General features: G+C 38.0%; 1 protein-coding gene across 2 annotated transcripts in view; it reads right to left on the bottom strand.

Moving 5' to 3' along the window:
• The window catches only part of rassf5 (Ras association domain family member 5), a 114,496-nt gene that overhangs the window by 54,943 nt on the left and 32,053 nt on the right, over window positions 1-27,500 (bottom strand). The window contains exon 1 of one of the 2 annotated variants that reach the window (XM_062054914.1): window positions 20,585-21,164. The exons of the other annotated variant lie outside the window; for it this stretch is intronic. Coding sequence (XP_061910898.1) covers window positions 20,585-20,888 — 304 coding nt within the window. The 5' untranslated portion in view covers window positions 20,889-21,164. Of the gene's footprint in view, window positions 1-20,584; window positions 21,165-27,500 lie in introns of those variants that run through there. 2 annotated transcript variants of the gene reach the window in all.

The raw sequence follows: 27,500 nt of genomic DNA, 5'->3' as shown, positions 1-27,500 counted from the left end.
TTTATTTTCGACTGTGTCTGGGGAAACATCTACAAGATATATTTAAACTGTGTACATTTCCAAAAGATAAATGATTACTTTTGGAGGGGGTGCAATCCGGGAACACCTCCAGAATCAAACATCTTGCAGACAGACTCAAAAAACTGAAGAGCTGGAGAGCAAAATTTTGCATTTCCATCACATAATTTCTACACCCATGTTTCTTAACCAAAGCTGGGCTTTGAGCGCCCCCGAGAGGACCGCCAAAATACATGTTTCTCAGCTGTGGGCCGTATGGGCCATAGCGTTACTTGGTTGTAATGCCATTACTGCCACAGGTGGTGGAAAAGTGCAACATCAAACAGAAGTAGTCTGGAACTTAAGTCAGTGAGAAGTTTCTTCAGCGCAAAAATTATGACTGAAGTGGTCATTCTGAATTTAAATTTGTACTTAATCTTTATTGACAATTTAGATAAACATTTTCATTCATTTATCAAATATTTATTACAAATGTGTTTTATTCATTTCAGTACAATAGAATTGTATGTGAAAATGTCACGCCACGCCGTCGCCAAAATGCTCAGTCATTCACAAACAAGGATGGGGCAAGGGTCACCACTTTGTCAACAAATGCGTGAGCAAATTGTTTAAGAACAACATTTCTCAACGAGCTATTGCAAGGAATTTAGAGATTTCACCATCTACGGTCCGTAATATCATCAAAAGGTTCAGAGAATCTGGAGAAATCACTGCACGTAAACACGTGACTTTCGATCCCTCAGGCGGTACTGCATCAAAAAGCGACATTAGTGTGTAAAGGATATCACCATATGGGCTCAGGAACACTTTAGAAAACCATTAGTAACTACAGTTGGTCGCTACATCTGCAAGTGCAAGTTAAAACTCTACTATGTAAAGCGAAAGCCATTTATCAACAACACCCAGAAACGCCGCCGGCTTCGCTGGGCCCGAGTTCATCTAAGATGGACTGATGCAAAGTGGAAAAGTGTTCTGTGGTCTATGTTCTAAGCACAAAGTTCAAAATCCAGCATCTGTGATGGTATGGGGGTGTATTAGTGCCCAAAGCATGGCACACATCTGTGAAGGCACCATTAATGCTGAAAGGTACATACAGGTTTTGGAGCAACATATGTTGCCATCCAAGCAATGTTATCATGGATGCCCCTGCTTATTTCAGCAAAACAATGCCAAGCCACATTCTGCACGTGTTACAACAGCGTGGCTTCACAGTATAAGAGTGCGGGTACTAGACTGGCCTGCCTATAGTCCAGACCTGTCTCCCTTTGAAAATGTGTGGTGCATTATGAAGCCTAAAATACTACAAGGGATACCCCGTACTGTTGAACGTCAAGCAAGAATGGGAAAGAATTCCACCAGAAAAGCTTTAAAAATTGGTCTTCTCAGTTCCCAAACGTTTACTGAGTAAATAAAGGAAAGGCCATGTAACACGGTGGTAAAAATGCCCCTGTGCCAACGTTTTTGCAATGTGTGTTAATGATTATTTGCAAAAAAGAAATAAGTTTCTCAGTTGGAACATTAAATATCTTGTCTTTGTAGTCTATTCAATTGAATATAAGTTTAAAAGGATTTGCAAATCATTGTATTCTGTTTTTATTTACCATTTACACAACGTGCCAACTTTACTGGTTTTGGATTTTGTATACTGAACAACCAAAAACATTTTTTACATACAATTATATAGTTTTTTAAATTTTTTTCATCAGAATGAATGCACTATTTTTGTGAGTAACGCATGCTTTCATATCATTGTAAACTGTAAGTGGGTTAAATATGATTAATGAATCTGGTTAAAATCAAGAGTAAAATAACTAATTCAGTGTTAAAATTTGAGGTGGGCCCCTCTGTAGAGGAAAACTTGGGCCCCAAGGTCAAAAACCTGCTGATTTAAACCACAAGAAAGTGTTTTAAATGTAAATTAAAATCATCATTGGTCCCCTTTAAGATTTCTTGTCTGATGGTTACTGATGCACGTAACCATGGCAACAGCATCTTCTGTCACAAACTAGTAAGGTAAGGTTAAATGAATGCCTCCTTTAGTAGGAGGCATGAGTTGGTTGCTGAATGAACGACTGCATTTCCTGTCTGCACGTGACGCGAGTGGGTGTGTGACGGAGGAGAGCGCAGATAAGCCATGCTCTGCTCACCATTCGGAGGTCAGCGTAAGGAAGCGAGGAACTCCTTTCCTGCCTCGGTGCCTTTTTGAAAGTATCATCCAAGCACCCGAAGAGAATATTGACATGATATACTCACTTTCCAGCAGGCGATTTTATTATTCTACAGATCACGGACATTAGTGTCTGCTGCCCCCGTGTGGCAGAGGGCAGTGCACGCAGGCTGCAGTGATGATACCACACGGATGGGTCAGGTTTTTGTTGGCTGACTCAGCAGCAACCTTGGGAGGAGCATCATTAACGATGAGAGAAGTCAGGAAAACATTCTCCTTTCCTCGTAAACGCCTTTCAGGCAGCGTGTCAGAATGTGCCACTCGTCCACAATATTCCCACGCCGATGAGAAGATACAGCCGCTTTATGCTAAACAATGGATATCAGCCATTATTAATTAGCTGGATGTAATCAACATTTGCTTTAGTAGCCAAGAGAACATTGCTGTATTATTGGATAAATAATATAGTGATTGACTGTGTAAATGTACAATTTGGAATTATATTTGAGGGGTAGACACACTTTTTCCTCAGAGAGCTATTTACAAAATGAAAATGGCCGAAATCACTAATATTTGGGTTTATTTTCAGAGTTTATTTAAACGGAAACAAGCTTGTTTTGTCAAAACGTGAACATAATTGTATATATTTTGTATTAAAACGTGAAGGGGTCGGATTATGATGTATTTTTTCCTACATGTAAACACTTCCTTGTGGTCTACTTCAGCGGTCCCCAACTACCGGGCCACGGCCCGTTACCGGTCCGTGGATTGATTGGTACCGGGCAGCACAAGAAATTTAAATAAAAAAAAACGGGCCGTGGGACAAATTTTCAAGCGTTGACCGGTCCGCAGTTACAAAAAGGTTGGGGACCACTGGTCTACATGACATGGAATGGTGGAGCTTTGGTCAGAACATTGCATTGATGTCAACAAAAATCGATTTTTTAATTAATATTTATAACGATTCTTAATTAATTAAAAAAATATATATACTTAAAAATATATATTTTTCTATGTGAATGTGTTTGGTGTGACATGTCAGTGTGTTGTGGGTCTGAGTGTGAGAAACTAGTATGGTAGTTTCGTGGGGGTTGTGGGGAAAGCACGGTTGTTGCACAAACAAGACATTGAATGCGGAAGAAAGTTGACATTAAACACACAAAGACCAGTTCTGCTCTCCTCTACTAAGGTCAAGTTTCAAAGCTTCTTTCAGTCTTTTAGGAGTTTCCCTGCACTTTGCACATGGTGTTGTGGTCCGTCATCTGTGGAAGCTTCCACTCCAACAGCCGAGTCATCATTTTACGGTTCCTTCTTTTTATCATTGACAATTACTCACTCTGCTTGTTGTGAGCTCATGTTTGTTGTACAGCAGATCCATGACATTTGCATGCAGAGGTGTGCAAACCTTTTGACTCGGGGACCGCATTGTGCTAAAAAAAACTTGGTCGAATAATTATTGTAATAGGATATTAAGAGTATGTGAAAGTTCGACTCCTACCTTGTTTACTTCTGTGACAACCTTCTCAACGTTCTGTAATCAATTTAGAAATATCAAGCAGCTAAAATGCGGTAAACATGGATAAGTGTGGAGAGTGCATTTTGCATTTTTCCCATCATGCATTGTAATAGATTTAAATGTGTATAATTTTGAATAATGTTTTGTGATTGGACATTTTTTTATAACAACTACAAAGTTAATTAAGCAGGTTGTGTTATGTGTGACTTTTTGTGATGGTTTAGTTTTGCACCATGACTAGAGAAGGTTGTTTGCATTGGGTCAAATAGGTAAATTCTGTGCAGTCGTACAGCCGGGGCATTATTAAAGGTCATTGACCTGAATTACTCACGTTGTCCACTAAATGTCGACATGATAGCAGCATCAAAATTGTCAGACTATTTTTTATGTTTGCAGTCACCCTATGGGTAATACTCCATATTAAACTCATGATGTCTCATGGGCCAAATTTAAGACGTTGACGGGGTGTAGTTTGGACACCTCTGAGTTAGTGCCATCAAAACAAGGAAAAAACTGTCCCATAACAAGAAGATAAAGAAAAAGAAGAAACTACAGTGTCGGCACGGACTACAAAGGCGGACGCACGCAAATTTTCAGGACTTATGCAGATCCCAAACACAGATCAGCAAGTACCAGAAGGTAAGAAAAGTTGCTATTGCATAATATTGTGAAACAAAACGCCAGATAATATGTCTTACCTTATACACACACCATAGTAATACTCGTATGTTGAAGCACAGTACAATCCATCAAGAGGTGCGGCTTCATAGCTTACCAAAGTCGTATTAAAATATTTTGATAGATTTTTGAGCGCCGTGTGTAATGTTAAATATGTTCAATGGAACATATAAAATGTTGGTGTTGTTTACTTGAGTCATATTGCAGTCTGCACGTATCTCTTATGTGTGACTGCCACCATATTGCAGTCTACACATATCTCTTGTGTGACTGCCATCTACTGGTCACAATTATCATTACACCATGTACCAAACAAAATTGCTTTGAGGTCGGTAAGCAAAACCAGAATTATTCCGTACATTAGACGCACCGGGTTATAAAGCGCACTGTTGAGTTTTGAGGGGAAAAAATGATTTTAAGTGCGCCTTATAGTCCGAAAAATATGGTAATAATTTAATTAAAAATTCAAACACAGTGTAACTGTTCAAACTGTGTGTAATGTTACAGTGGCCAAAAATATTAAATATAATGGTTAAAAAAAAACTCTGCTGTGTTTTTAATGAATATTTAGGCCTACTACGCTACTGTATTTTAATGTTGGTTATAATGGTGGTACTTGGAGAGCCAAGAGTTTTCTGAGGTGGTCTACATTAAATTATTTACAATTTAAAGCAGAGAAAAGGGGAGTGCCGCACCATGAATAGGCGAGGATTTAGTGTACAGGTTGGATGTGAACAAGATGTTTGTGTGTGTTGTGTGCAGAAGAATTAAGGCTGTGGTGTTGTGAGTTGCTATGGTGATCTGACCTGGGCTGATCTTTCCAGTCTGACTGCTTCCAAACCCACACTCAGAAACTGGGGTCTAAAAGTGGTCTTCATTGAAGGCCGTTTGCAACAGTTTATTATGTGTCAATTTAAATGGAGAAAGATTTACCTCACAATATTGTCACATAATTGCCAATGCATTTGATTATATATTTAATGTACACTGTAAAAAATAAAACATATTAGCAAATCAGTCACCAAAATTAGTTGTTTTTTTACAGCATATTACTGTAAATGGAAGAACTGTAGCATTGTTTTGTTTTTTTATTCTGTTAAATTCTTTTTTTTCATCTAGTACAAACCCCAAAACCAGTGAAGTTGGCAAGTTGTGTAAATGGTAAATAAAAACAAAATACAATAATTTGCTAATCCTTTTCAACTTACATTCAATTGAATAGACTGCAAAGACAAAATACTTAACGTTCGAACTGGAAAACTATGTTATTTTTTGCAAATATTAACTCATTTGGCTATTGCAAGGAAATTAGGGATTTCACTATCTACGGTCCGTAATATCATCAAAAGGTTCAGAGAATCTGGAGAAATCACTGCACGTAAGCGATGATATTACGGACCTTGGATCCCTCAGGCGGTACTGCATGAAAAAGCGACATCAGTGTGTAAAGGATATCACCACATGGGCTCTAGAACACTTCAGAAAACAACTGTCAGTAACTACAGTTTGTCACTACATCTGTAAGTGCAAGTTAAAACTCTACTATGCAAAGCCAAAGCCATTTATCAACAACACCCAGAAACGCCGCCGGCTTCACTGGGCCCGAGCTCATCTAAGATGGACTGATGCAAAGTGGAAAAGTGTTCTGTGGTCTGACGAGTCCACATTTCAAATTGTTTTTGTAAACTGTGGACGTCATGTCCTCCGGAACAAAGAGGAAAAGAACCATCCGGATTGTTCTAGGCGCAAAGTTGAAAAGTCAGCATCTGTGATGGTATGGGGTTGTATTAGTGCCCAAGGCATGGGTAACTTACACATCTGTGAAGGCACCATTAATGCTGAAAGGTACATACAGGTTTTGGAGCAACATATGTTGCCATCCAAGCAATGTTATCATGGACGCCCCTGCTTATTTCAGCAAGACAATGCTAAGCCACGTGTTACAACAGCGTGGCTTCATAGTAAAAGAGTGCGGGTACTAGACTGGCCTGCCTGTAGTCCAGACCTTTTCTCCCATTGAAAATGTGTGGTGCAATATGAAGCCTAAAATACCACAACAGACACCCTGGACTGTTGAACAACTTAAGCTGTACATCAAGCAAGAATGGGAAAGAATTCCACCTGAAAAGCTTCAAAAATTGGTCTCCTCAGTTCCCAAACGTTTACTGAATGTTGTTAAAAGGAAAGGCCATGTAACACAGTGGTAAAAATGCCCCTGTGCCAACTTTTTTGCAATGTGTTGCTGCCATTAAATTCTAAGTTAATGATTATTTGCAAAAAAAAAAAGTAAGTTTCTCAGTTGGAACATTAAATATCTTGTCTTTGCAGTCTATTCAATTGAATATAAGTTGAACAGGATTTACAAATCATTGTATTCTGTTTTTATTTACCATTTACACAACGTGCCAACTTCACTGGTTTTGGGTTTTGTACAGCATATTACTGTAAATGGAAGAAATGTAGCACTGATGTTTAAAATTCTGTTAAATTAATGTTTTCCTTTTTAGTAATTAGTGGTATGAACATTTCATATCACGGTTTTTGTCAACATTATCATCATGGTTATTATTATCACTGTATTGTTGAATGTACACACTCATAACCAAATTAAATACGATCAATAAATAGCCAAACAATATACATTTCTTGGCAGAAAAAATAAAGCGGATTCTGATATAAAAAAATATTGTTCTGGTTGGATAAGAGCCATTTTTTGAATATGTTTAGCTTATAAAAATGTTTTATGACTTTTTTTTTTACGTAAAGAGTAAAACAAATCTGTGGGTTTTACCACTGTTTTTTACAGAAAAAAACTGTCAGCTTAGTTGCCAGACTTACTGTAAAATATATGGTGGGGGTTTATTATTATTTTTACAACATATTACTGTAAATAGAAATACAGATGCCAAATTTTTTACCATAATAAAATGTGGTACCATAAAATTATCAACTGTGGATTTTTCAGTAAAAAAAACAAAACAACAAACGGACAGCTCAGTCAACAGAATTGTACTGTAAAAAAACAAACATTGGTCTTATTTTTCCCAACTTACAGTAATATGCTGTAAAAAAAACTCCCTAAATTTTACAGTAAAATCTATTGGTCATTTTTATAGTGTACAATTTGATTGATAACTTGCTTCGAAATCATAAGTTAAGCAAATATTTAAGTATTTATTTGGATTTTGACCAAAAAAGTTAGACAATATTTGTTGCAATATTGGACACTATTTTTTTTCCTGTCAAACTAGGAAAAAAAACCTAATACTTTTAGTAAGAAAGTAAAGAAAGAAAATATAAGGTATTTTATTGACACATATTATTTCCAGCGGGCCATATAAAATGACGTGGAGGGCCAGATCTGGCCCGCGGTCTTGAGTTTGACACATGCGGTCTAAGAGCACATAGATTGTACAGTAGGTTTAATGTGTACCATACATATTTTAGTTGTTCAGACAGTAATGTATTTATACAAGTCTGGACTGGGGAACGTCGTTTTTTTTTGGAGAAAGGCATTAATGTCTCTTGTTTTCATGTTAGCATTTAGGTTGGCTAGTGTTAGCTCGCTTCTCCAGTAAATGAGAAGTGTCGCCGGTGCATGACTTTATCAAAGTGTCACGGTTTTATGATCATTTTGATTAAAAACACTAATACTAGCCGTATGAAGTTTTACTGTGGTTTATCAATGTAGCGTTTATCGTTACATCCCTAGGAGTAATACAGTGTAAAAAACAACAAACGCAGATTTGTAGGTGTTAACATATAAAACTAGCTAAAATGCTAGCATAAAATATCAGCATACTAACCTTAACATGCTAACTTAGGAAAAGTTAGCACACTTGCGAGATGGCACCAAGTATCAAAATCCATGATTTTTAAGACGAAACATATATAATTAGCTACATTTAAAACTAAAATGATAGCATGCTAACATTTGCATGCTAACATAAGAACAGTTAGCATGCTTGTGCGATGTCACCATGTATCAAAATCCATGAATTTTAGGTTGAAATAATTCAAATGAGTTAAAATGTTAGCATGCGAACACGGGAACAGCTAGCATACTCACAAGATTACACCAAAACCGTGATTGTTAAGTTTAAAATAGTTTTACTGTAAAATAAAGGTTTAAGATTGCCAGGTAAAATCACCAACACTAGTCAGTAGCATGTGTACATCCTACGTAAATTAGCATCAAGCTAGCTTGAGAAATGGAGCTTTACTTTCAGTCGCTGTCTATCACACATGCTAGCTTTGTTTAATACTTTTAATGCAACTTAAAACACATTTAATGCCCATGTCTTACTGCTGATCATTATTATATATAGTGAAATGCTTACAATTGTAAGCATTTGACTCTATATAATGTTAAATAATTGAAAAGTTGACATTAACTGTGGCCAAGTTCTAATTTAATCATAATATATACAAAACCCAAAACCAGTGAAGTTGGCACGTTGTGTAAATGGTAAATAAAAACAGAATACAATGATTTGCAAATTCTTTTTAACCTTTATTCAATTGAATAGACTGCAAAGACAAGATATTTAATGTTGGAACTGATAAACTTTATTATTTTTTGCAAATATTAGCTCATTTGGAATTTGATGCCTGCAACATGTTTCAAAAAAGCTGGCACAAGTGGCAAAAAAGACTGAGAAAGTTGAGGATTGCTCATCAAACACTTATTTGGAACATCCCACAGGTGAACAGGTTGATTGGGAACATGTGGGTGCCATGATTGTGTATAAAAGCAGCTTCCATGAAATTCTCAGTCATTCCCAAACAAGGATGGGGCGAGGGTCACTACTTTGTAAACAAATGCATGAGCAATTTGTCGAACAGTTTAAGAACAACATTTCTAAACCAGCTATTGCAAGGAATCTACAGTCCGTAATATCATCAAAAGGTTCAGAGAATCTGGAGAAATCACTGCACGTAAGCAGCAAGGCCGAAAACCAACATTGAATACTTGTGACCTTCGATCCCTCAGGCGGTACTGCATCAAAATGCGAGATCAGTGTCTAAAAGATATCACCACATGGGCTCAGCTCCACTTCAGAAATCCACTGTCAGTAACTACAGTTTGTTGCTACATCTGTAAGTGCAAGTTAAAGCTCTACTATGCAAAGCCAAAGCCATTTATCAACAACACCCAGAAACTCTTTGTTGGGCCCGAGCTCATCTGAGATGGACTGATGCAAAGTGTAAAAGTGTTCTGTGGTCTGACGAGTCCACATTTCAAATAGTTTTTGGAAACTGTGGACGTCGTGTCCTCCAGAACAAAGAGGAAAAGAACCATCCGGACTGTTCTCGGCACAAAGTTTGAAAAGCCAGCCAGCGTATTAGTGCCCAAGGCATGGGTAACTTACACATCTGTGAAAGCACCATTAATGCTGAAAGGTACATACAGGTTTTGGAGCAACATATGTTGCCATCCAAGCAACGTTATCATGGACGCCCCTGCTTATTTCAACAAGACAATGTCAAGCCATGTGTTAAAACAGCGTGGCTTCATAGTAAAAGAGCGCGGGTACTAGACTGGTCTACCTGTAGTCTAGACCTGTCTCCCATTGAAAATGTGTGGTGCAATATGAAGCCTAAAATACCACAACGGAGACTCCGGACTGTTGAACAACTTAAGCTGTACATCAAGCAAGAATGGGAAAGAATTCCAACTGAAAAGCTTCAAAAATGTGTCTCCTCAGTTCCCAAAGGTTTACTGAGTGTTGTTAAAGGAAAGGCCATGTAACACAGTGGTAAAAATGCCCCTGTGACATATTTTTTGCAATGTGTTGCTGCCATTAAATTCTAAGTTAATGATTATTTGCAAAAAAAAAAAGGAAGTTTCTCAGTGTGAACATTAAATATCTTGTCTTTGCAGTCTATTCAATTGAATATAAGTTGAAAATGATTTGCAAATCATTGTATTCTGTTTTTACACAATGTGCCAACTTCACTGGTTTTGGGTATTCTTTTACTTCCAGTCTTCCTGTTGAAGTCAAGGTCATTGACTAAATAAAAACCATGACGTTGCTGCATGCTAACACGCCCACAGAGTGTTGTGTGAAGTGGACTCCTCTTGTCTCTGTGGAGGATGTCGAGTGGAACATTTCAAGGCACACAGTGTGTTTTATATCATTCCACAAACTGTCCGTCTCCTGGAAAGAGTCGGAGTGTTTTCTCTTCCGTAATGAGAGACAATGATTGTTTGTGTTCTCCCCAGTAGGTGTGGGCAGAGGATGGGAGGGGGAAGATGGAGATTAACCCCTTTTGTCTGGGCTGTGTTGTTGTTTCAGTGTATCTGGGTGAGGAGGGATGTGAGGTTGAATGCAGGAGTATTAACACGCTCACTAATGAACCCTAAAGGGCTTCTTATGAAGGACTAAATCAGCTCTAAAGAGCTTTTAGCCCGTCTGATCCCATCATCGCTCATTTGGAGAAGCTATCCATATTATATATAATACACCCATGTCTTAATCTAGCAGGAGGGATTACACGCTTGATGTACCAGCTAGCTGGATTAGGGTTGTCCTGATACCAATATTTTGGTGCTGGTACCAAAATGTATTTCAATATTTTCTAAATAAAGGGGACCACAAAAAAATGGCATTATTGGGTTTATTTTAACAAAAAATCTTAGGGTACATTAAACATATGTTTCTTATTGCAAGTTTGTCCTTAAATGAAATAGTGAACATACAAAACAACTTGTCTTTTAGTAGTAAGTAAACAAACAAAGGCTCTTAATTAGTCTGCTGACGTATGCAGTAACATATTGTGTCATTTATATTCTACTATTTTGTCAACATTATGAGGGACAAACTGTAAAAATGTATTAATAATCTACTTGTTCATTTACTGTTAATATCTGTTTATTTTCTGTTCTAATATGTTCTATCTACACTTCTGTTAAAATGTAATAATCACTTATTCTTCTCTTGTTTGATACTTTACATTAGTTTTGGATGATACCACACATTTGGGTATCGATCCGATACCAAGTAGTTACAGGATCATACATTGGTCATATTCAAAGTCCTCATGTGTCCAGGGACATACTTCCTGACTTTATAAACATAATATGAGAATTAGAAAAAAAAAAAAAAAAGATTTAGTGCCGATAAAAAATATTGTTGTAGTCATATCGACTAGATACACTATTGTATTTGGTATCATTACAGTTTAGATCCACCCATGGCATTTGTTTACATTCACCCCATATCCTCCTACGGTGTGTAGTGAAGCATGTTTAGCTATTCCTTGTCCCCCAGTGATAATGGTACATGTAAGAAACTTACTTTGTCGCCATGGAGGCCAGGATTAGTGATTTAGAAGTAGCTAAAACACTGCAGACTGCGGATGGACATTAGCCGTTAGCTAGCTAGCCATGTCTTAAAGCACCTCTTCCTGAGGGCATTTCAGTGTTATAACTTCACCTTTATCTTTACTTTTTAAGCCAAAATGCATCCATTCTCCCTTTTCTGTCTACGTCTACACACTGTGTCTGCTTGTAAGTACTCTGTGTGTGTGTGTGCACTGCCGAACATGCTCCTCTGCTCCTAAAACCAGCAATGTCATGACGTGACGACACGCCGTCATGCCCATTAAAAAAAATATATATATTATATATATATATATATATATATATATATATATATATATATATATATATATATATATATATATATATGTGTATATATATATACATATATATATATATATATATATATATATATATATATATATATATATATATATATATATATATGTATATATATATATATATATATATATATATATATATATATATATGTGTATATATATATATATATATATATATATATATATATATATATATGTGTATATATATATATATATATATATATATATATATATATATATATATATATATATATATATATATATATATATATATATATATATATATATATATATATATATATATATATATATACATACATATATATATATATATATATACACATATATATGGGGAACCAGTGTTTTTCAAACAGAGTATAGTATCGTTTTTGATTCATTAGTACCGCGATACTATACTAGTACCGGTATACTGTACAACCCTAGTGTGGATCACCTTTTCCACTTCAGCTCCACCCTGCAGCATCGTTCTCTCAGTCAAAGCCGCCATCTGTCTGCTGGCAGCTGCCGACTGCAGCAAAAAAAACCGATCCTTTTATTGTGTTTGCTTGGAAAACACTTTTTTTGGCTGCAAACTAAACTTTCTACGGCCCTAAAATTGATTGTTTGTGGCCCCATTTTAGTCTTTAATAGAGTTATATTCTTCTTTAGGGCCGATACTGATACCGATTATTAGTAGTCAAGGAGGCGGACAACCGATATTTGGAGCCAATGTTCATTTGCAGTAAAATTTAGCTCAATATTAATAGTTTACGTCAACAAGCAGCTGGACAAGTCTTTGTTGTTGGTTTTTCACATTATTTTTTAGGAATTGGCTAACATGCAAACATGCTAACTTTTTTAGCTCATTTTACAACCATTTAGTCATAACTTGGCATGTGACACATCCTAACTCAATAATAGTTCATTTAGCAACCTTTCAACCCAGAGTCATTTAACATGGCATGTTTAACTGTTAGCATGCCATCGCTAGCATTTCAGTTCCACCTGCCGTGTCGGCGGTGGCATTCAAACGCAATTCTAGTTGTTTCATGGGCGTGTCGCGTGTGATCTACCAAGACTACGTGTGCAACTGTAAAGTGGTGCAGACTGCCTTATTTAAATGAGGATTTTGAGTGTCGCCATGGAGACACTCATTTACTGCACATTCATGTTGTCACCAGTGTTGTTTTGCTATGTTTTCAAACATGCAGGAGACATCTACCACTTTTTATGGGCATTTTAAAAGCAGTGCATCTACATTTATACCTTTTTTCTTGTTTTACCGCTAAAGGTGCGCTCATTGGCTAGCATGCTAACATTAGCCTGCTAACTTTTTTTTAACTCATTTTACAACTTTTTACCCCAGAGTCATTTAACGTGATATGTGACATGTTATTGCATCAACTGCCTTCTCTTTAAAACAATCTGAATTGTGGTGTTCACATTGACATGAACAACTGACCTGCAGTGTGAACAAAGCGTTGGTATTTAGTTCCAGAGGGCGCACATTCTGACAATGTAGTGCCGTCCCAAATGGAATACTGTCACTGTGTGCTAACTGTTAATGTTTACAGCCATGTTTATCTCCTTCTTCTTGTCCTTTCTAATTGTGAATTGCACCCAGTCCCCTTCTAGCAGAGATAGTGATGACTGAGGGTGGTTAGGCTTCATGGCTACTAGGGTTGTAGGGTATACCGGTACTAGTATAGTATCGCGGTACTAATTAATCAAAAACGGTACTATATTCTGTTAGAAAAGTACCGGTTCCCCTTATTTTTATTTTTATTTTTTTAACGGTCATGACAGCGCATCGTCACGTCATGACATTGCTGGTTTTACAAGCAGAGGAGCATGTTCGGCAGCGCACACACTCGGAGTACTTACAAGCAGACACAGTGTGTAGACAGAAAAGGGAGAATGGACACATTTTGGCTTAAAAACTGAAGATAACAATAGCTCACCGGCGTCACCGCTAACAAAAGCTAGCGCGCCTGAATGTAAACAAATGCCGTAGGTGGACATCCACTATAAGGATACCAAGTACAATAGCATGTCTAGTAGGGTTGTACAGTATTGGTATAGTACCGCGATACTAATGAATCATATTCGGTACTATAGCGCCTCTAAAAAGTACCGGTACCCCACCCCGCGCCCCCTATCGTCGTCATGCCGTGTCATTGTTGGTTTTAGGAGCAGAGGAGCATGTTCAGCAGCGCACACACACAGAGTACTTACAAGCAGACACAGTGTGTAGACAGAAAAGGGAAAACGGACACATTGTGGCTTAAAAAGTAAAGATAAAGGTGAAGTTATAACACTGAAACGCCCTCAGGAAGAGGTGCTTTAAGACATGGCTAGCTAGCTAGCGGCTAAAGTCCATCCGCAGTCGGCAGTGTTTTAGCTACTTCTAAATCACTAATCCTCGCCTCCATGGCAACAAAGAAAGTAAGTTTCTAACAGGTAACATTATCACTGGAGGACGAGGAATAGAGAAACATGTTTCACTACACACCGTAGGAGGATTACAATAGCTCACCGGCTTCACCGCTAATGACGCCGTTCCTGAATGTAAACAAACGCCATGGGTGGATCTACACCTATTATCCACTGTAATGATACCAAGTACAGGAGCTTATTGAGTCGATACTTCTGTGATTACATCAATAGTTTTTATCGTCACAAAATCTTTTTTCCTTTTTTTAAAATGTATATTATGTTTATAAAGTCAGGAAATACGTCCCTGGACACATGAGGACTTTGAATATGACAAATGTATGATCCTGTAACTACTTGGTATCGGATCAATACCTAAATTTGTGGTATCATCCAAAACTAATGTAAAGTATCAGACAACAGAAGAATAAGTTATTTTAACAGAAGTGTAGATAGAACATGTTAAAACAGTAAATAAGCAGACATTAACAGTAAATGAACAAGTGGATTAATAATCGATTTTTACAGTTTGTCCCTCATAATGTTGACAAAATAATAGAATATAAATGACACAATATGTTACTGCATACTAATAGGAGCCTTTGTTTGTTTACTTACTACTAAAAGACAAGTTGTTTTGTATGTTCACTATTTTATTTAAGGACAAACTTGCAATAAGAAACATATGTTTAATGTACCCTAAGATTTTTTGTTAAAATAAAGCCAATAATGCCATTTTTTGTGGTCCCCTTTATTTATAAAAGTATCTAAAAGTATCGAAATACATTTTGGTACCGGTACCAAAATATTGGTATCATATATGTAGGAGATTGCCTGGTCATACTCTCTCTGATTAGTCAAAGCCCCTCACATGACTACAGGGCGCCATGTTTGCTCCCGACTTTGTTCTCTCTATACACAGCTCTGGACACAGCGAGCGCACTGAAAAACTCTTTTTAACCTGAACCAATACACACAAAAGGGTGCAAATTTGGCTAAACATGCACCTCGACTGTGTTGCCTTTGCTATTATGTCCCTGACAAATACACCACATGGTGGCGCTGTTATTGAACCCCGAAGACCGACCCCGTTAGTCGGATGGGCTTGATACTTCTCACACAGCTCAATGCACTCTTAAAACCAATAAGTCCAGGGTGTTTAGCCTAAAGAAGAGGATCAACTTAAGGGGACTGTAAAATGTGAGCAAGACTGGTTGGAAAACAACGTGCGTCTCGTTTATACCCTTTAGGTCAGGGGTGTCAAACGTACGTTGCAGCCCGCAAGAGGAGTTTGCGAAGTATAAAAATGAGTTCCAAAGTAAGAAATCTGTGTTTCTTTAAAAGTGTCCACTGGATGTTGCAATAGCAATTTTCTTAGGCCCGCAAACGGTTCATACCGTGGCTGAAGCTCCGCCCCCTCGACCCACATGAAACTTAAAACCTGCCGTTTTACGTCTTCTGCTTCCAACACATCGTTCTTTGGCACATTTGAACAAAGTGTCTGTAAAAAATGACAAAAGTGAACGCAGGATGTTAAGTTAAGTTAAAGTACCAATAATTGTCACAAACACTAGGTGTGGTGAAATTTGCCCTCTGTATTTGACCCATCCCCTTGTTCCACCCCCTGGAAGGTGAGGGGAGCAATGGGCAGCAGCAGTGGCCACGCCCGGGAATCATTTTTGGTGATTTAACCCCCAATTCCAACCCTTGATGCTGAGTGCCAAGCAGGGAGGTAATGGGTCCCATTTTTATAGTATGACTCGGCCGGGGTTTGAACTCACGACCTACCGATCTCAGTGAAGTGAAGTGAATTATATTTATATAGCGCTTTTTCTCTAGTGACTCAAAGCGCTTTACATAGTGAAACCCAATATCTAAGTTACATTTAAACCAGTGTGGGTGGCACTGGGAGCAGGTGGGTAAAGTGTCTTGCCTAAGGACACAACGGCAGAGACTAGGATGGCGGAAGCGGGGATCAAACCTGGAACCCTCAAGTTGCTGGCACGGCCACTCTACTATACCAGGTGGACACTCTAACCACTAGGCCACTGAGTAGGTAAGTTTCTACCTCTGTCTGTATGGTTTGTTGAGTTAGCACAGGATGAATATGTGAACATGACAAATGAGGGACTTAATACCTGGAAGAGTTTTGATTTATTTTGTATCTTGTTCGATCCCAGAAAGTGTATTGGCTTTGTAGACACACTGACACAAAGTCTAAGTTCATTGTGTTCTTTATTGTGTAAGGCGCACTTAAAATCCAAAACGCGACAGTGCGCCCTATAACCCGGTGCACCTAATGTACCAAATGATTCTGGTTGTGCTTACCAACCTCAAAGCTATTTTATTTGGTACATGGTGTAATGATAAGTGTGACCAGTAGATGGCAGTCATACATAAGAGATACGTGTAGACTGCAAGATGACGCCGGTAAAAAAACACCAAAACTTTAAATGTTACATTGAGAATATAGAACGTTACACACGGCACTCAAAAATCTGTCAAATTGTTTTAGTATGACTTTGGTAAGCTATGAAGCCGCACCGCTTGATGTATTGTGGGAGCATTACAGCTACCGTAGTTAAAGGAACTGTGCTTCAACATACGAGTATTACTATGGTGTGTGTATAAGGACCGCAAAATGGCACCTATCAGGAGACATATCTGGCGTTTTGTTTCGCAATGTTGTGCAAAAGCAACTTTTCTTACCTTCTGGTACCTGCTGATCTGTATTTGGGATCTGTATAAGTCCTGAAAAATTGCGCACGTCCGCCATTGTAGTCCGTGCCAACACCGTAGTCGATAAGCTTCTTCTTTTTCTCTATCTTCATGTTATGGGACATTCATCCTCCGCTGTTGCCATTTCTAATATAAAGTAGTGTAAAGTTCTAACTTATATGGTAAAAACTACCGGTGTAGTGAGTTTACATTATTCACCCAAGGAACTTTAGTTATTAGAGAGTTCCGGTTGGACGGTTTTTCACGGGACACATTTCCAGCGTTGTTGAGCCACGGATGAGGAGATGCTGTTCCGTTATTGATTGAAGTAAAGTCTGAATGTCATTAAAACAGTTAGCGCCATCTTTTGACACTTCTTCCACTCCCGTCCTTGGACACTACACCGCTACAACAAAGATGACGGGGAGAAGACGCTGTCGAAGGTGAGCCACGTAAATAAGACCGCCCACAAAACGGCGCATCCTGAAGTGACTGTCAGAAAGCGACTTGTAGATGATGTGTAAAACATCATCTATGCAACATTTTGACCAAATAACCACCATTACATGTTATGTAGACCACAAGTAAGTCTTTTACATTTAGAAAAAAATCATATTATGACCCCTTTAATGCGCCTAATAATCCGGTGCGCCTTTTGTATGAAAATAGACTTAAATAGATCCGCTCATCAGCAGTGCGCCTTTTAATCCGGTGCGCCCTATGGTCCGAAAAATACGGTAACTTGAAATGTTTTGTCAAGAGGATTATTTGTATGTTACTGCATACGTCAGCAGTGAAATTAAGAGCCTTTGTTTGTTTACTTACTACTAAAAGACAAGTTGTCTTGTATGTTCACTATTTTATTTAAGAACAAAATTGCAATAATAAACATATGTTTAATGTTCCCTAAGAATTGTAGTTAAAATAAAGCCAATAATGCAAATTTTTTTGGTCCCCTTTATTTAGAAAAGTACCGAAAAGTATCGAAAAAATGTTGGTATTTGGTATCGGGACAACACTATATATTTATATGTATATATATATATGGATATGTATATATGTGTATATTAAGGGTGTAACGGTACGTGTAATTGTATTGAACCGTTTCGGTACGGAGGGTTCGGTTTGGAACGGAGGTGAACCGAACGAGTTTCCACACTGTGACGTAACATTATCAGGTAATGAGAAGGGACCTTTATTTTGAAGGCAAGTTGCCCCCTCCTCTAGTTTCCGGTAGTCTCCGCGCGACAGTCAGACGCTCACTCGTTTACACACGAGACGGATTTATGTGTTTCAGCGCTCCAAGTTTGTTGTTTCTTCCCACAAAGTGCCTTGGAAACATTGTCTGTAAGTCCTGTGTCTGTTTTATGAGTAACATTAAGACGTTGTGTGCGCGTGTAAACGTAGAAATAGTACTGTGCGACTATAGCTTGTTCTCCTGTTTTAGCTTGTTGCTACTTAGCATGTAGCTTCTTTCCTCGCTAGCTCACTCCTCTAAGGGAGGGTGCAATGTTTGTGTCTCTCCTCCTCAGTATATAATGTATATTATCCTGTGTTGTTTGCAACCATTCCATATGTAAATCTTATTCATGTGTGGCTCTGAGTGTTACATGGGCTATGTATGGCTATTTACATAACTTTATGAGCACTGTTTACATGCTATTGTATGGGCTGTGTGTGTATGTGTGAAAACATGTTATGCGGCAAACATTTATAGAAATGTAGTTACTTAGTAGTGTTTATTTGACATATATTTTGTGTCTCTTTATACAGTTTACAAATAAATAAAGAAGAGAAGATAACAAAAACAAAAGGGAAACAAGGAAAAGAGAAAACAAAGAAAGAAATGACCAATTAGAAAAGAAGGAAGGAATAGTGCAGTCTCTGTGAAAACCACTAAAGCTTCTTAAAAATAAAAGGCCTGGACTCTTTCTTCCCTTTCCTTGGGATCTTCATGTTAACTATCTGTCAACTTGTTTACATCACGGACACAGACACGTAGGACGGAATACACACGGACATATTAAGTAGCTACAGAGCTATTTTAAAGCAATGTTAAAAGGATAAAGCCATTGTTTACAAATTTTGGTAAATAAATAACCAGAAAATGTATATTTTGTTGTTTTCTTACTGTACCGAAAATGAACCGAACCGTGACCTCTGAACCGAGGTATGTACCAAACCGAAATCTTTGTGTACCATTACACCCTTAGTGTATATATATGTGTGTATATGTGTATATATACTGTATGTATTTCTATACATAGATAGATAGATATACCGGCCCCCAGACACATTTTTTCCCCAGGCCCAGGCCTGATGTACAGTATTAGTTCACACAAAGCTTAGTGAGCTTATCCTGACAAGATAAATGAAAGAAAAACTAAAAAGAGTGGATCAGTTGTTTTGACCATAGCTTTAAGCATTTCGACCAGTTCTCTGTCCTACAGATGTTCAAAGTTCTGTCGGGCAGTGCCACGTGTGGTGACGCCGGTCTTATAATTACGCACCGAGGCACATCATTATAACTCCATCGTCCTATATCTATGTGAGCCTCCTTTATCAAGCTCAGTTCAAACCATCTCCGCACAGACTCCATCTCCATGACAACCGGCCCAGAAAATTCTGCAGAGTCATACCGTTTGACCACTGAAGTCGCCAACTTAAACCGTAGGAGTTTTGAGAAATTCCCCTACAGTGGGACCAACCAAGAACTGTGACAGGAGATATAATTATAGGATGCAAAGGAGGATTAACTGGGTTCCCTTACAGGGAGCACCGTCTAAAAATATCTATTATCTTCCCACAGTCGCTGGTGCTATTGATCTCATTTCTGAAGACGTCTGAGGAAGCGGCGTGACATCACTTAGGTGAGTCATGTTTGCTATCAGGCTGGCACAATAAACACGGGAGATCTGCTGCAGAGTCTTGATTTTCCCAAGCTGTCAGTCTTTTGCTGAGAAAGGGAATCAATAAAACTGCAGCATGCAGCAATTTTCACCCTGGCCGCAGTTTGTGCTGTCAGGTCCAGCCGGAACTGGAAGGACCAGAACAGATTGATGCCCTTAGACATCTGCTGCTACCCATATGAATATCTATAGTCGACAGTAAACTCTATGTCGATGCACATAGACAAAAGAGAGGCAGGACTACAGACTGGATTCAGTTGTTCTGTTGACTGGATGATTGTGCTGATGTCAGCACATCTGGACTCTTTGTCCTGGCTGTTCACACAGAAGCACAGAGTGGTGTCACTAAGTTCGAGAGAGAAGGGAGTTCAGAGATCAACCTATGAAAATACTTCTACGTCAGCAACTAATCACTCGCCTGACTTTCTTTACTCCGACCAAACTGCTGGACCTGCCTGTACATCTTTTAACTCGTCATACCTGAGGGGGGGAGCAGCGACCCGTTGGAGGCCGATCTCCGGAGGATCCTCAGGCCGTCGCTCCAGGACCGCGACTTGGGCAGCCGCTTCAAGAGTCGTCCCAGCCGGCGTGACACCTGCCCAAAGCAGGCGTTGCCGGCCTCCCGCTCCGGGTCCCCCCTGGCCTCCTCCAGACGCAGGGACACCTGGCCCAGGAGTGTTCCGCCCACCCCGCCGCCGTCAGCGCCTCCGCTCCCCGCCCCCGCATCCCTCTCCCGGGCTATCTGAGCCACGGACGGAGCGCGGGGGCACCAGGCGGGGGGCATGGTCCCGTAACCCTCGCTGGCCCTCCTCTGCGGCCTGCCCCGGCCCCCCAGGGGGCTGCCCCAACGCCGCCAGCCCCCCCACGGCCCCCCTCTGCCATCCCAGCGGAGCCACTCTGCTACCGGTGCCACGCTCCGAATGAAGAGTCCCCTCTGCGCTCGCTCTGCCACCCCTCCAGCGGTACTCCTCTCCCCCGCGGATGCTCTCTCGACTCCTCACTTGTACCTCGGATCCCCTCTGCTCAGTGCTACTCCTCGCTCCGTGGTCCTGCGATATCAGTGTGCCGCTCTCCGCCTGTACTGCAGCACCCACACTCTGCAGTGCCGAGCAGCCGGGCTTAAAGAGACAGAGACCCCCATGTGATCCCAGCCTCACTGTAAACCGCCTCTCTTTTTCTCCAGCATCAACAGGAACTTTTCACCTTCTTGTCTCCTGTGACAAGACCGTAGTTGTTTTCCATCACCTCAAGGGTCCGCAACATCATCAAGGTCCCAATGACATCTCTAAAGTCACATGACTTGTGCCTGTCGATAGGTTTTCTAGTTTTTTTTGCATTTATTACCAAGAAGCCCCCAGGTAGCATGTTTTAAGAAGCATGTCCCACTATCTCACCTTCCACCAAGGGCGAGCTAATTATAGAATCTTCCCTATGGAGCCAAACTAATAAGCAAGGAGGCACCATAGTCCTTTTGCTTGGAACAAATCCCTTATCTCCTAACCTCATCCTGTCCGTTTTAATCAAATTTAAAACAATTAAACATCTTCCCATTTACGGTTTCAGTCTGACAACGTTCAGTACCGTATTTTTTGGACTATAAGATGCACTTAAAATCCTTTAATTTTCTCAAAAATGGACAGTGTGCCTTATAACCCGGTGCGCCTAATGTACGTATTAATTCTGGTTGTGCTTACCGACCTCGAAGGAATTATATTTGGTACATGGTGTAATGATAAGTGTCACCAGTAGATGGCAGTCACACATAAGAGATACGTGTAGACTGCAATATGACGCCAGTAAACTACACCAAAACTTCAATTGTTCCATTGAAAATAAAGAACATGACACACGGCACTCAAAAATCTGTCAACATGTTTTAGTACGACTTTGAAGCCCTGTGATGAGGTGGCGACTTGTCCAGGGTTTACCCCGCCTTCCGCCCGAATCCAGCTGAGATAGGCTCCAGCACCCCCCGTGACCCCGAACGGGACAAGCGGTAGAAAATGGATGGATGGATGGACTTTGAAGCCGCACCGCTTGATGGATTGTCGGCCCATTACGGCTACCGTAGTCAGAGATACAAGTATTATTATGGTGTGTGAATAAGGGCCGCAAAATGGCACCCATTAGCAGACATTATTTGGCGTTTTGTTTCACAATATTATACAAAACCAACTTTTCTTACCTTCTGGTACCTGCTGATATGTATTTGAGATCTGCATAAGTCCTGAAAACTTGCGCACATCCCCCACTGTAGTCCGTGCCGACACCGTAGTCGATAAGCTTCTTTTTTTTCACTATTTTCTTGTTATGGGACATTCATCCTCTGCTGTTGCCATTTGTAATATAAAGTAGTGTAAAGTTTTAACTTATATCTCGCTATGGAAGCGCTAAAAACTACCAGTGTAGTGAGTTTACATTATTCACCCACGGAACTTTAGTAATTAGAGAGTTCCGGTCGGACGTTTTTTCACGGGACTAGTGAGCCACGGATGAGGAGATGCTGCTCCGTTATTGATTGAAGTAAAGTCTGAATGTCATTAAAACAGTTAGTTTCATCTTTTGACACTTCTTCCACTCCCGTCCTTGCACGCTACACCGCTACAACGAGGATGAAGGGGAGAAGACGCTGCCGAAGGTGAGCCACGTAAATAAGACCGCCCACAAAACGGCGCATTTTGTAGGAAAAAAAACCTGACCAGACCAGCTCATCGGCAGTGCGCCTTATAATCCGGTGCGCCCTATGGTCCAGAAAATACAGGAGGGGTTTTCGACTGAATGGATGTTTTTAAAACCCAGGAAGGCACCGACAATATGGTTGTAAGCTCTTTTTGGTGGGTTTTTCTACGGTCAAAGAAACATTGTAACAGCCATGTGATTTGAACTTAACGAAAAAGACTGAAAATAACTCCAAAGCTCTTGGTTTTTCAATAATTGAACATGCAAAAACTAGAGAAAAAAAAAGCACAATTTAAATATGTTTAAGTGTTTAAAGAATGTAAAAATGATCAACAGCGTAATGTATAAATAAATACACATTCATCCAAATGAATCACTATGTCTGTTTCAGTCACTATGTTATTGAGTCACTACAATAAATACAACTTGTATTCACATCCACAGGAACCACATGGGTTAGCCTACTCTATACAGTATTTACAACCTTGACAACCACAGATGGTTCATCTAGTTCACAGGTGTCAAACTCAAGGCACGGGGGCCAAATCTGGCCCACCACATTATTTTCTGTGGCCCGCAAAAGCCTGGAAATAATATGCGTTAATAAAATGCTTAATCTTATCTTACTAAATATATTTGTTCTTTTCCTTTTGACAATAAAAATCATGTACTGCATGCAATTGCATATCCTTTAAAATGCAATATTGTCAAAATGTAAATATTATATTATCATGTATTCCAAAAATATTTATTGTTAAAATAAAGATAAATACTTTACTTCAATATATGCTTGACTTATGATTTCAAAACAAATCATCAATCAAATTGCAGACTCTAAAATTGACAATAAAATGTACGGTTAAATTCCGCCAACTGAGTTTTTTACTGTAAAATCTACTTTTTATTCCATACACAGTAAGACACTAAAACATTAAAAAACAAACAAAAAAAAACAATAAAACAAGATTTTACGGTAAAACTGGCAGCTTTGTTGCTTGAACATTACCGCTAAAACAGTGGTATTGTTTCTCCATTCCATTCCATTTATTCAAGTTTTGTATATGCTGTAAAAAAAAACAACACTGCTTTTACTGTAAAATTGTGGTGACTGAGATACCAGTTTTTAAAGTAAAATTAACATTTTTTTTTTGCAGTTTATGTAAAAAAATATACTGTATATTGTTAATGTATTATTTATGTATACATGTATATTCATATATTACTCATTGTTACAATGCGATGTGGCCCTCAATGAAAACCAGTTTGACACCCCTGATCTAGTTATTGACATTATTTACACATTACTTTGCTTCATTCACACCTTACTTTGGCATTGTTGCTTTGATGGCTCTGACATGAGCCTTTCTGGCAAATTTCTGAGCAGCTTGCATTTTCCTTTTTGTTCCTGCTTAAGTGGATTCTGCCTTGGATTTTATAACCAATGTCTGTCTCTTCGACTCCCTCTCCACTTCCAACTGCTGCAAATGCAAAAATCATAAAGAGTACAAACTATGTTTATTCTATTCGCTAACTTCCTTTATCTGAATAACCATTTGTGATTTATAGCATTAAATAACAAATATCTTGCAGTCATGTTGTTTATGTTTCAAAATGACTCAACTATCGAATGTCAAAATATTAACAGTAGAAATAATGAACAAAATGTCAGCTACTGTCTTGTTGTAAACACCAATGAAAATGAAATGTAGCATTTAGACAGGCTATACTGTAGCAAAAGTCATCACATGTCTGCCATGTTTTGCCCTAATCTTAACCAATCGTGACTCATCATAATAAACCAACCAACCAATCATGGATGTTCTTCTACGTAAACCAACCAACCAACATTGATGTTTCCCGTATATTTCGTCCCCTGCCCGTGGAGTTGCTTCGCTACGTAGCTGCGATTTTTTAAGTTAATCATTTTTAATGGAAAACCCTAGTTTTTACCACTGGATCATCAAAAACCGTACTCATTACGGGAAAACCGTAGTTGTTGGCAGGTATGGCAAAGAGACGGATCAAGATTTTAACACACATTGTAGGTCGGAAAACACTAAGAAAAACGGAAAATATTTTTAAAATATTTTTACAGAGATAAAAAAAGACGAATTTCCGACTACAGACGGAAAAATCACATGCCTGGTTGTAAAAAACCAATGTTGAAAAGAAGAGAGGCTTGCTGGGACAAGGCTGTTCCTGTGTAGACCAGGAGAGACCAAGGAAGCGATGGTAGTAGAAAAAAGAAGTTCAGGTGCAGAATAAATACAAGACTGCAGTACATGAAGGGGTAATATGTGGACAGCAAGTAGCAGGTCCCATGTGAAGTTGACCTACCAGGATGGAAGGCCTGAAGTCAATTCAGAACCCGACCAGTTAATGACTTCCTCACTTCATCCTGCCAATAGGTGACTCTTTGTTCAGCCTTTCCTTGGACTTCTTTGCAACATTCCGAAAGGAAGGAGACTCCGTAAGAGATGTGAAGGAAAGACGAACGTGAGAAGAAGACTAATAAGTGGTTTTCTGGGGGGCGTTCACTTTGAGGTCTAAGGTCTGTATTGCACAGACATGAACAACAACTAAATGTGCAGTTTAAAATGGAAACTAAGAATTATTTTGTTTGGCTTATATATGAATATATATACATATCTACATAAATATATATATATATATATTCACATATACGCACATATATATATATACAGTATATATACATATATGCATATACAGTACATAAACATATTTATACATAAAAAAACACATACGTACATACCCACACACATACTTACTCACACACATATATACATACATATAAATACACACACATATATGTACGCACACAAATATACGTATATACACACACATATACGTACACGCACATATATACATAAATGCACACATATATACTGTATATACACACACACATATATACACTTATATATATATATATATACACACACACAAATATATACACACACAATTACATATATACACACAAATACATATATACACACACACATATTTACACAGATGTATTTACATACATACACATATATATACTAACACATATATACTCGGGGTGTGGAAAAAAATCGATTCGAATTCGAATCGCGATTCTCACGTTGTGCAATTCAGAATCGATTCTCATTTTTTTTTAGATTTTTTTTAATTTGTTTTTATTAATCAATCCAACAAAACAATACACAGCAATACCATAACAATGCAATCCAATTCTAAAACCAAACCTGACCCAGCAACACTCAGAACTGCAATAAACAGAGCAATTGAAAGGAGACACAAACACGACAAAAGTAGTGAAACAAAAATGAATATTATCAACAACAGTATAAATATTAATTACAATTTCAACATAGCAGTGATTAAAAATCCCTCATTGACATTATCATTAGACATTTATAAAAAAAAAAAAAAAAAAGAACAATAGTGTCACAGTGGCTTACACTTGCATCACATCTCATAAGCTTGACAACACATTGTGTCCAATATTTTCACAAAGATAAAATAAATCATATTTTTGGTTCATTTAATAGTTAAAACAAATTTACATTATTGCAATCAGTTGATAAAACATTGTCCTTTACAATTATAAAAGCTTTTTACAAAAATCTACTACTCTGCTTGCATGTCAGCAGACTGGGGTAGATCCTACTGAAATCCTATGTATTGAAAGAATAGAGAATTGTTTTGAATCGGGAAAAAATAGTTTTTTCACAGCCCTAATATATACATATATACACACCAATTTAGTGTTGCCAATAGTGTGTGAATGTTGTATATATATATATATATATATATATATATATATATATATATATATATATATATATATATATATATACATATATACAACATTCACACTCACATTCACACACTATTGGCAACACTAAATTGGTGTGTGTATATATATATATATATATATATATATATATATATATATATATATATATATATATATATATATATATATATATATACATAGACATATATATATATATATGTCTATGTATATATATATATATATATATATATATATATATATATATATATATATATATATATATATATATATATATACATAGACATATATATATATACATAGACATATATATATATATATATATATATATATATATATATATATATATACATATATACATATATATATATATATATATATATATATATATATATATATATATATATATATATATATATATATATATATATATATATATATATATATATATATATATATGTATATACTGTATATATATGTGTGTGTGTGTATATATACACAGTACACACACTCCTAAGAAAGACTTGGCAGGGGTGCCACAACAGCACGGTCTGTCAAATCCTTAATGAAATATCAATCTGACATCTGACTCCGTCTGCCGTGCCTTTAATCCCAGTCCCTCCATCACTCAGACATAATCCCAGCCAGGACACAAACAGCAGGGATTAAACTGGCTGCCATTCCTCTCCCAGCCTCTACTGTACATGTACAAAAGTACACCCCCAACATTTAAGCAAGTATTTTAATAAGTATGTATTCACAAACAAATGAAACGTGGATATACTTTAGAGTAGTCAGTGTACAGCTTGTATAGTAGGGCCCTACTACGATTTCCGCATTAACGGAATTGTTAACGAATCGGCCAATGAAAACAGAATCTACTATTAAACGCGGCAAGTC

The sequence above is a fragment of the Entelurus aequoreus genome, linkage group LG01 (genome assembly GCF_033978785.1).
Source record: "Entelurus aequoreus isolate RoL-2023_Sb linkage group LG01, RoL_Eaeq_v1.1, whole genome shotgun sequence".
Classification (NCBI taxonomy): domain Eukaryota; kingdom Metazoa; phylum Chordata; class Actinopteri; order Syngnathiformes; family Syngnathidae; genus Entelurus; species Entelurus aequoreus.
This window is presented reverse-complemented; position numbering and strand designations above follow the sequence as displayed.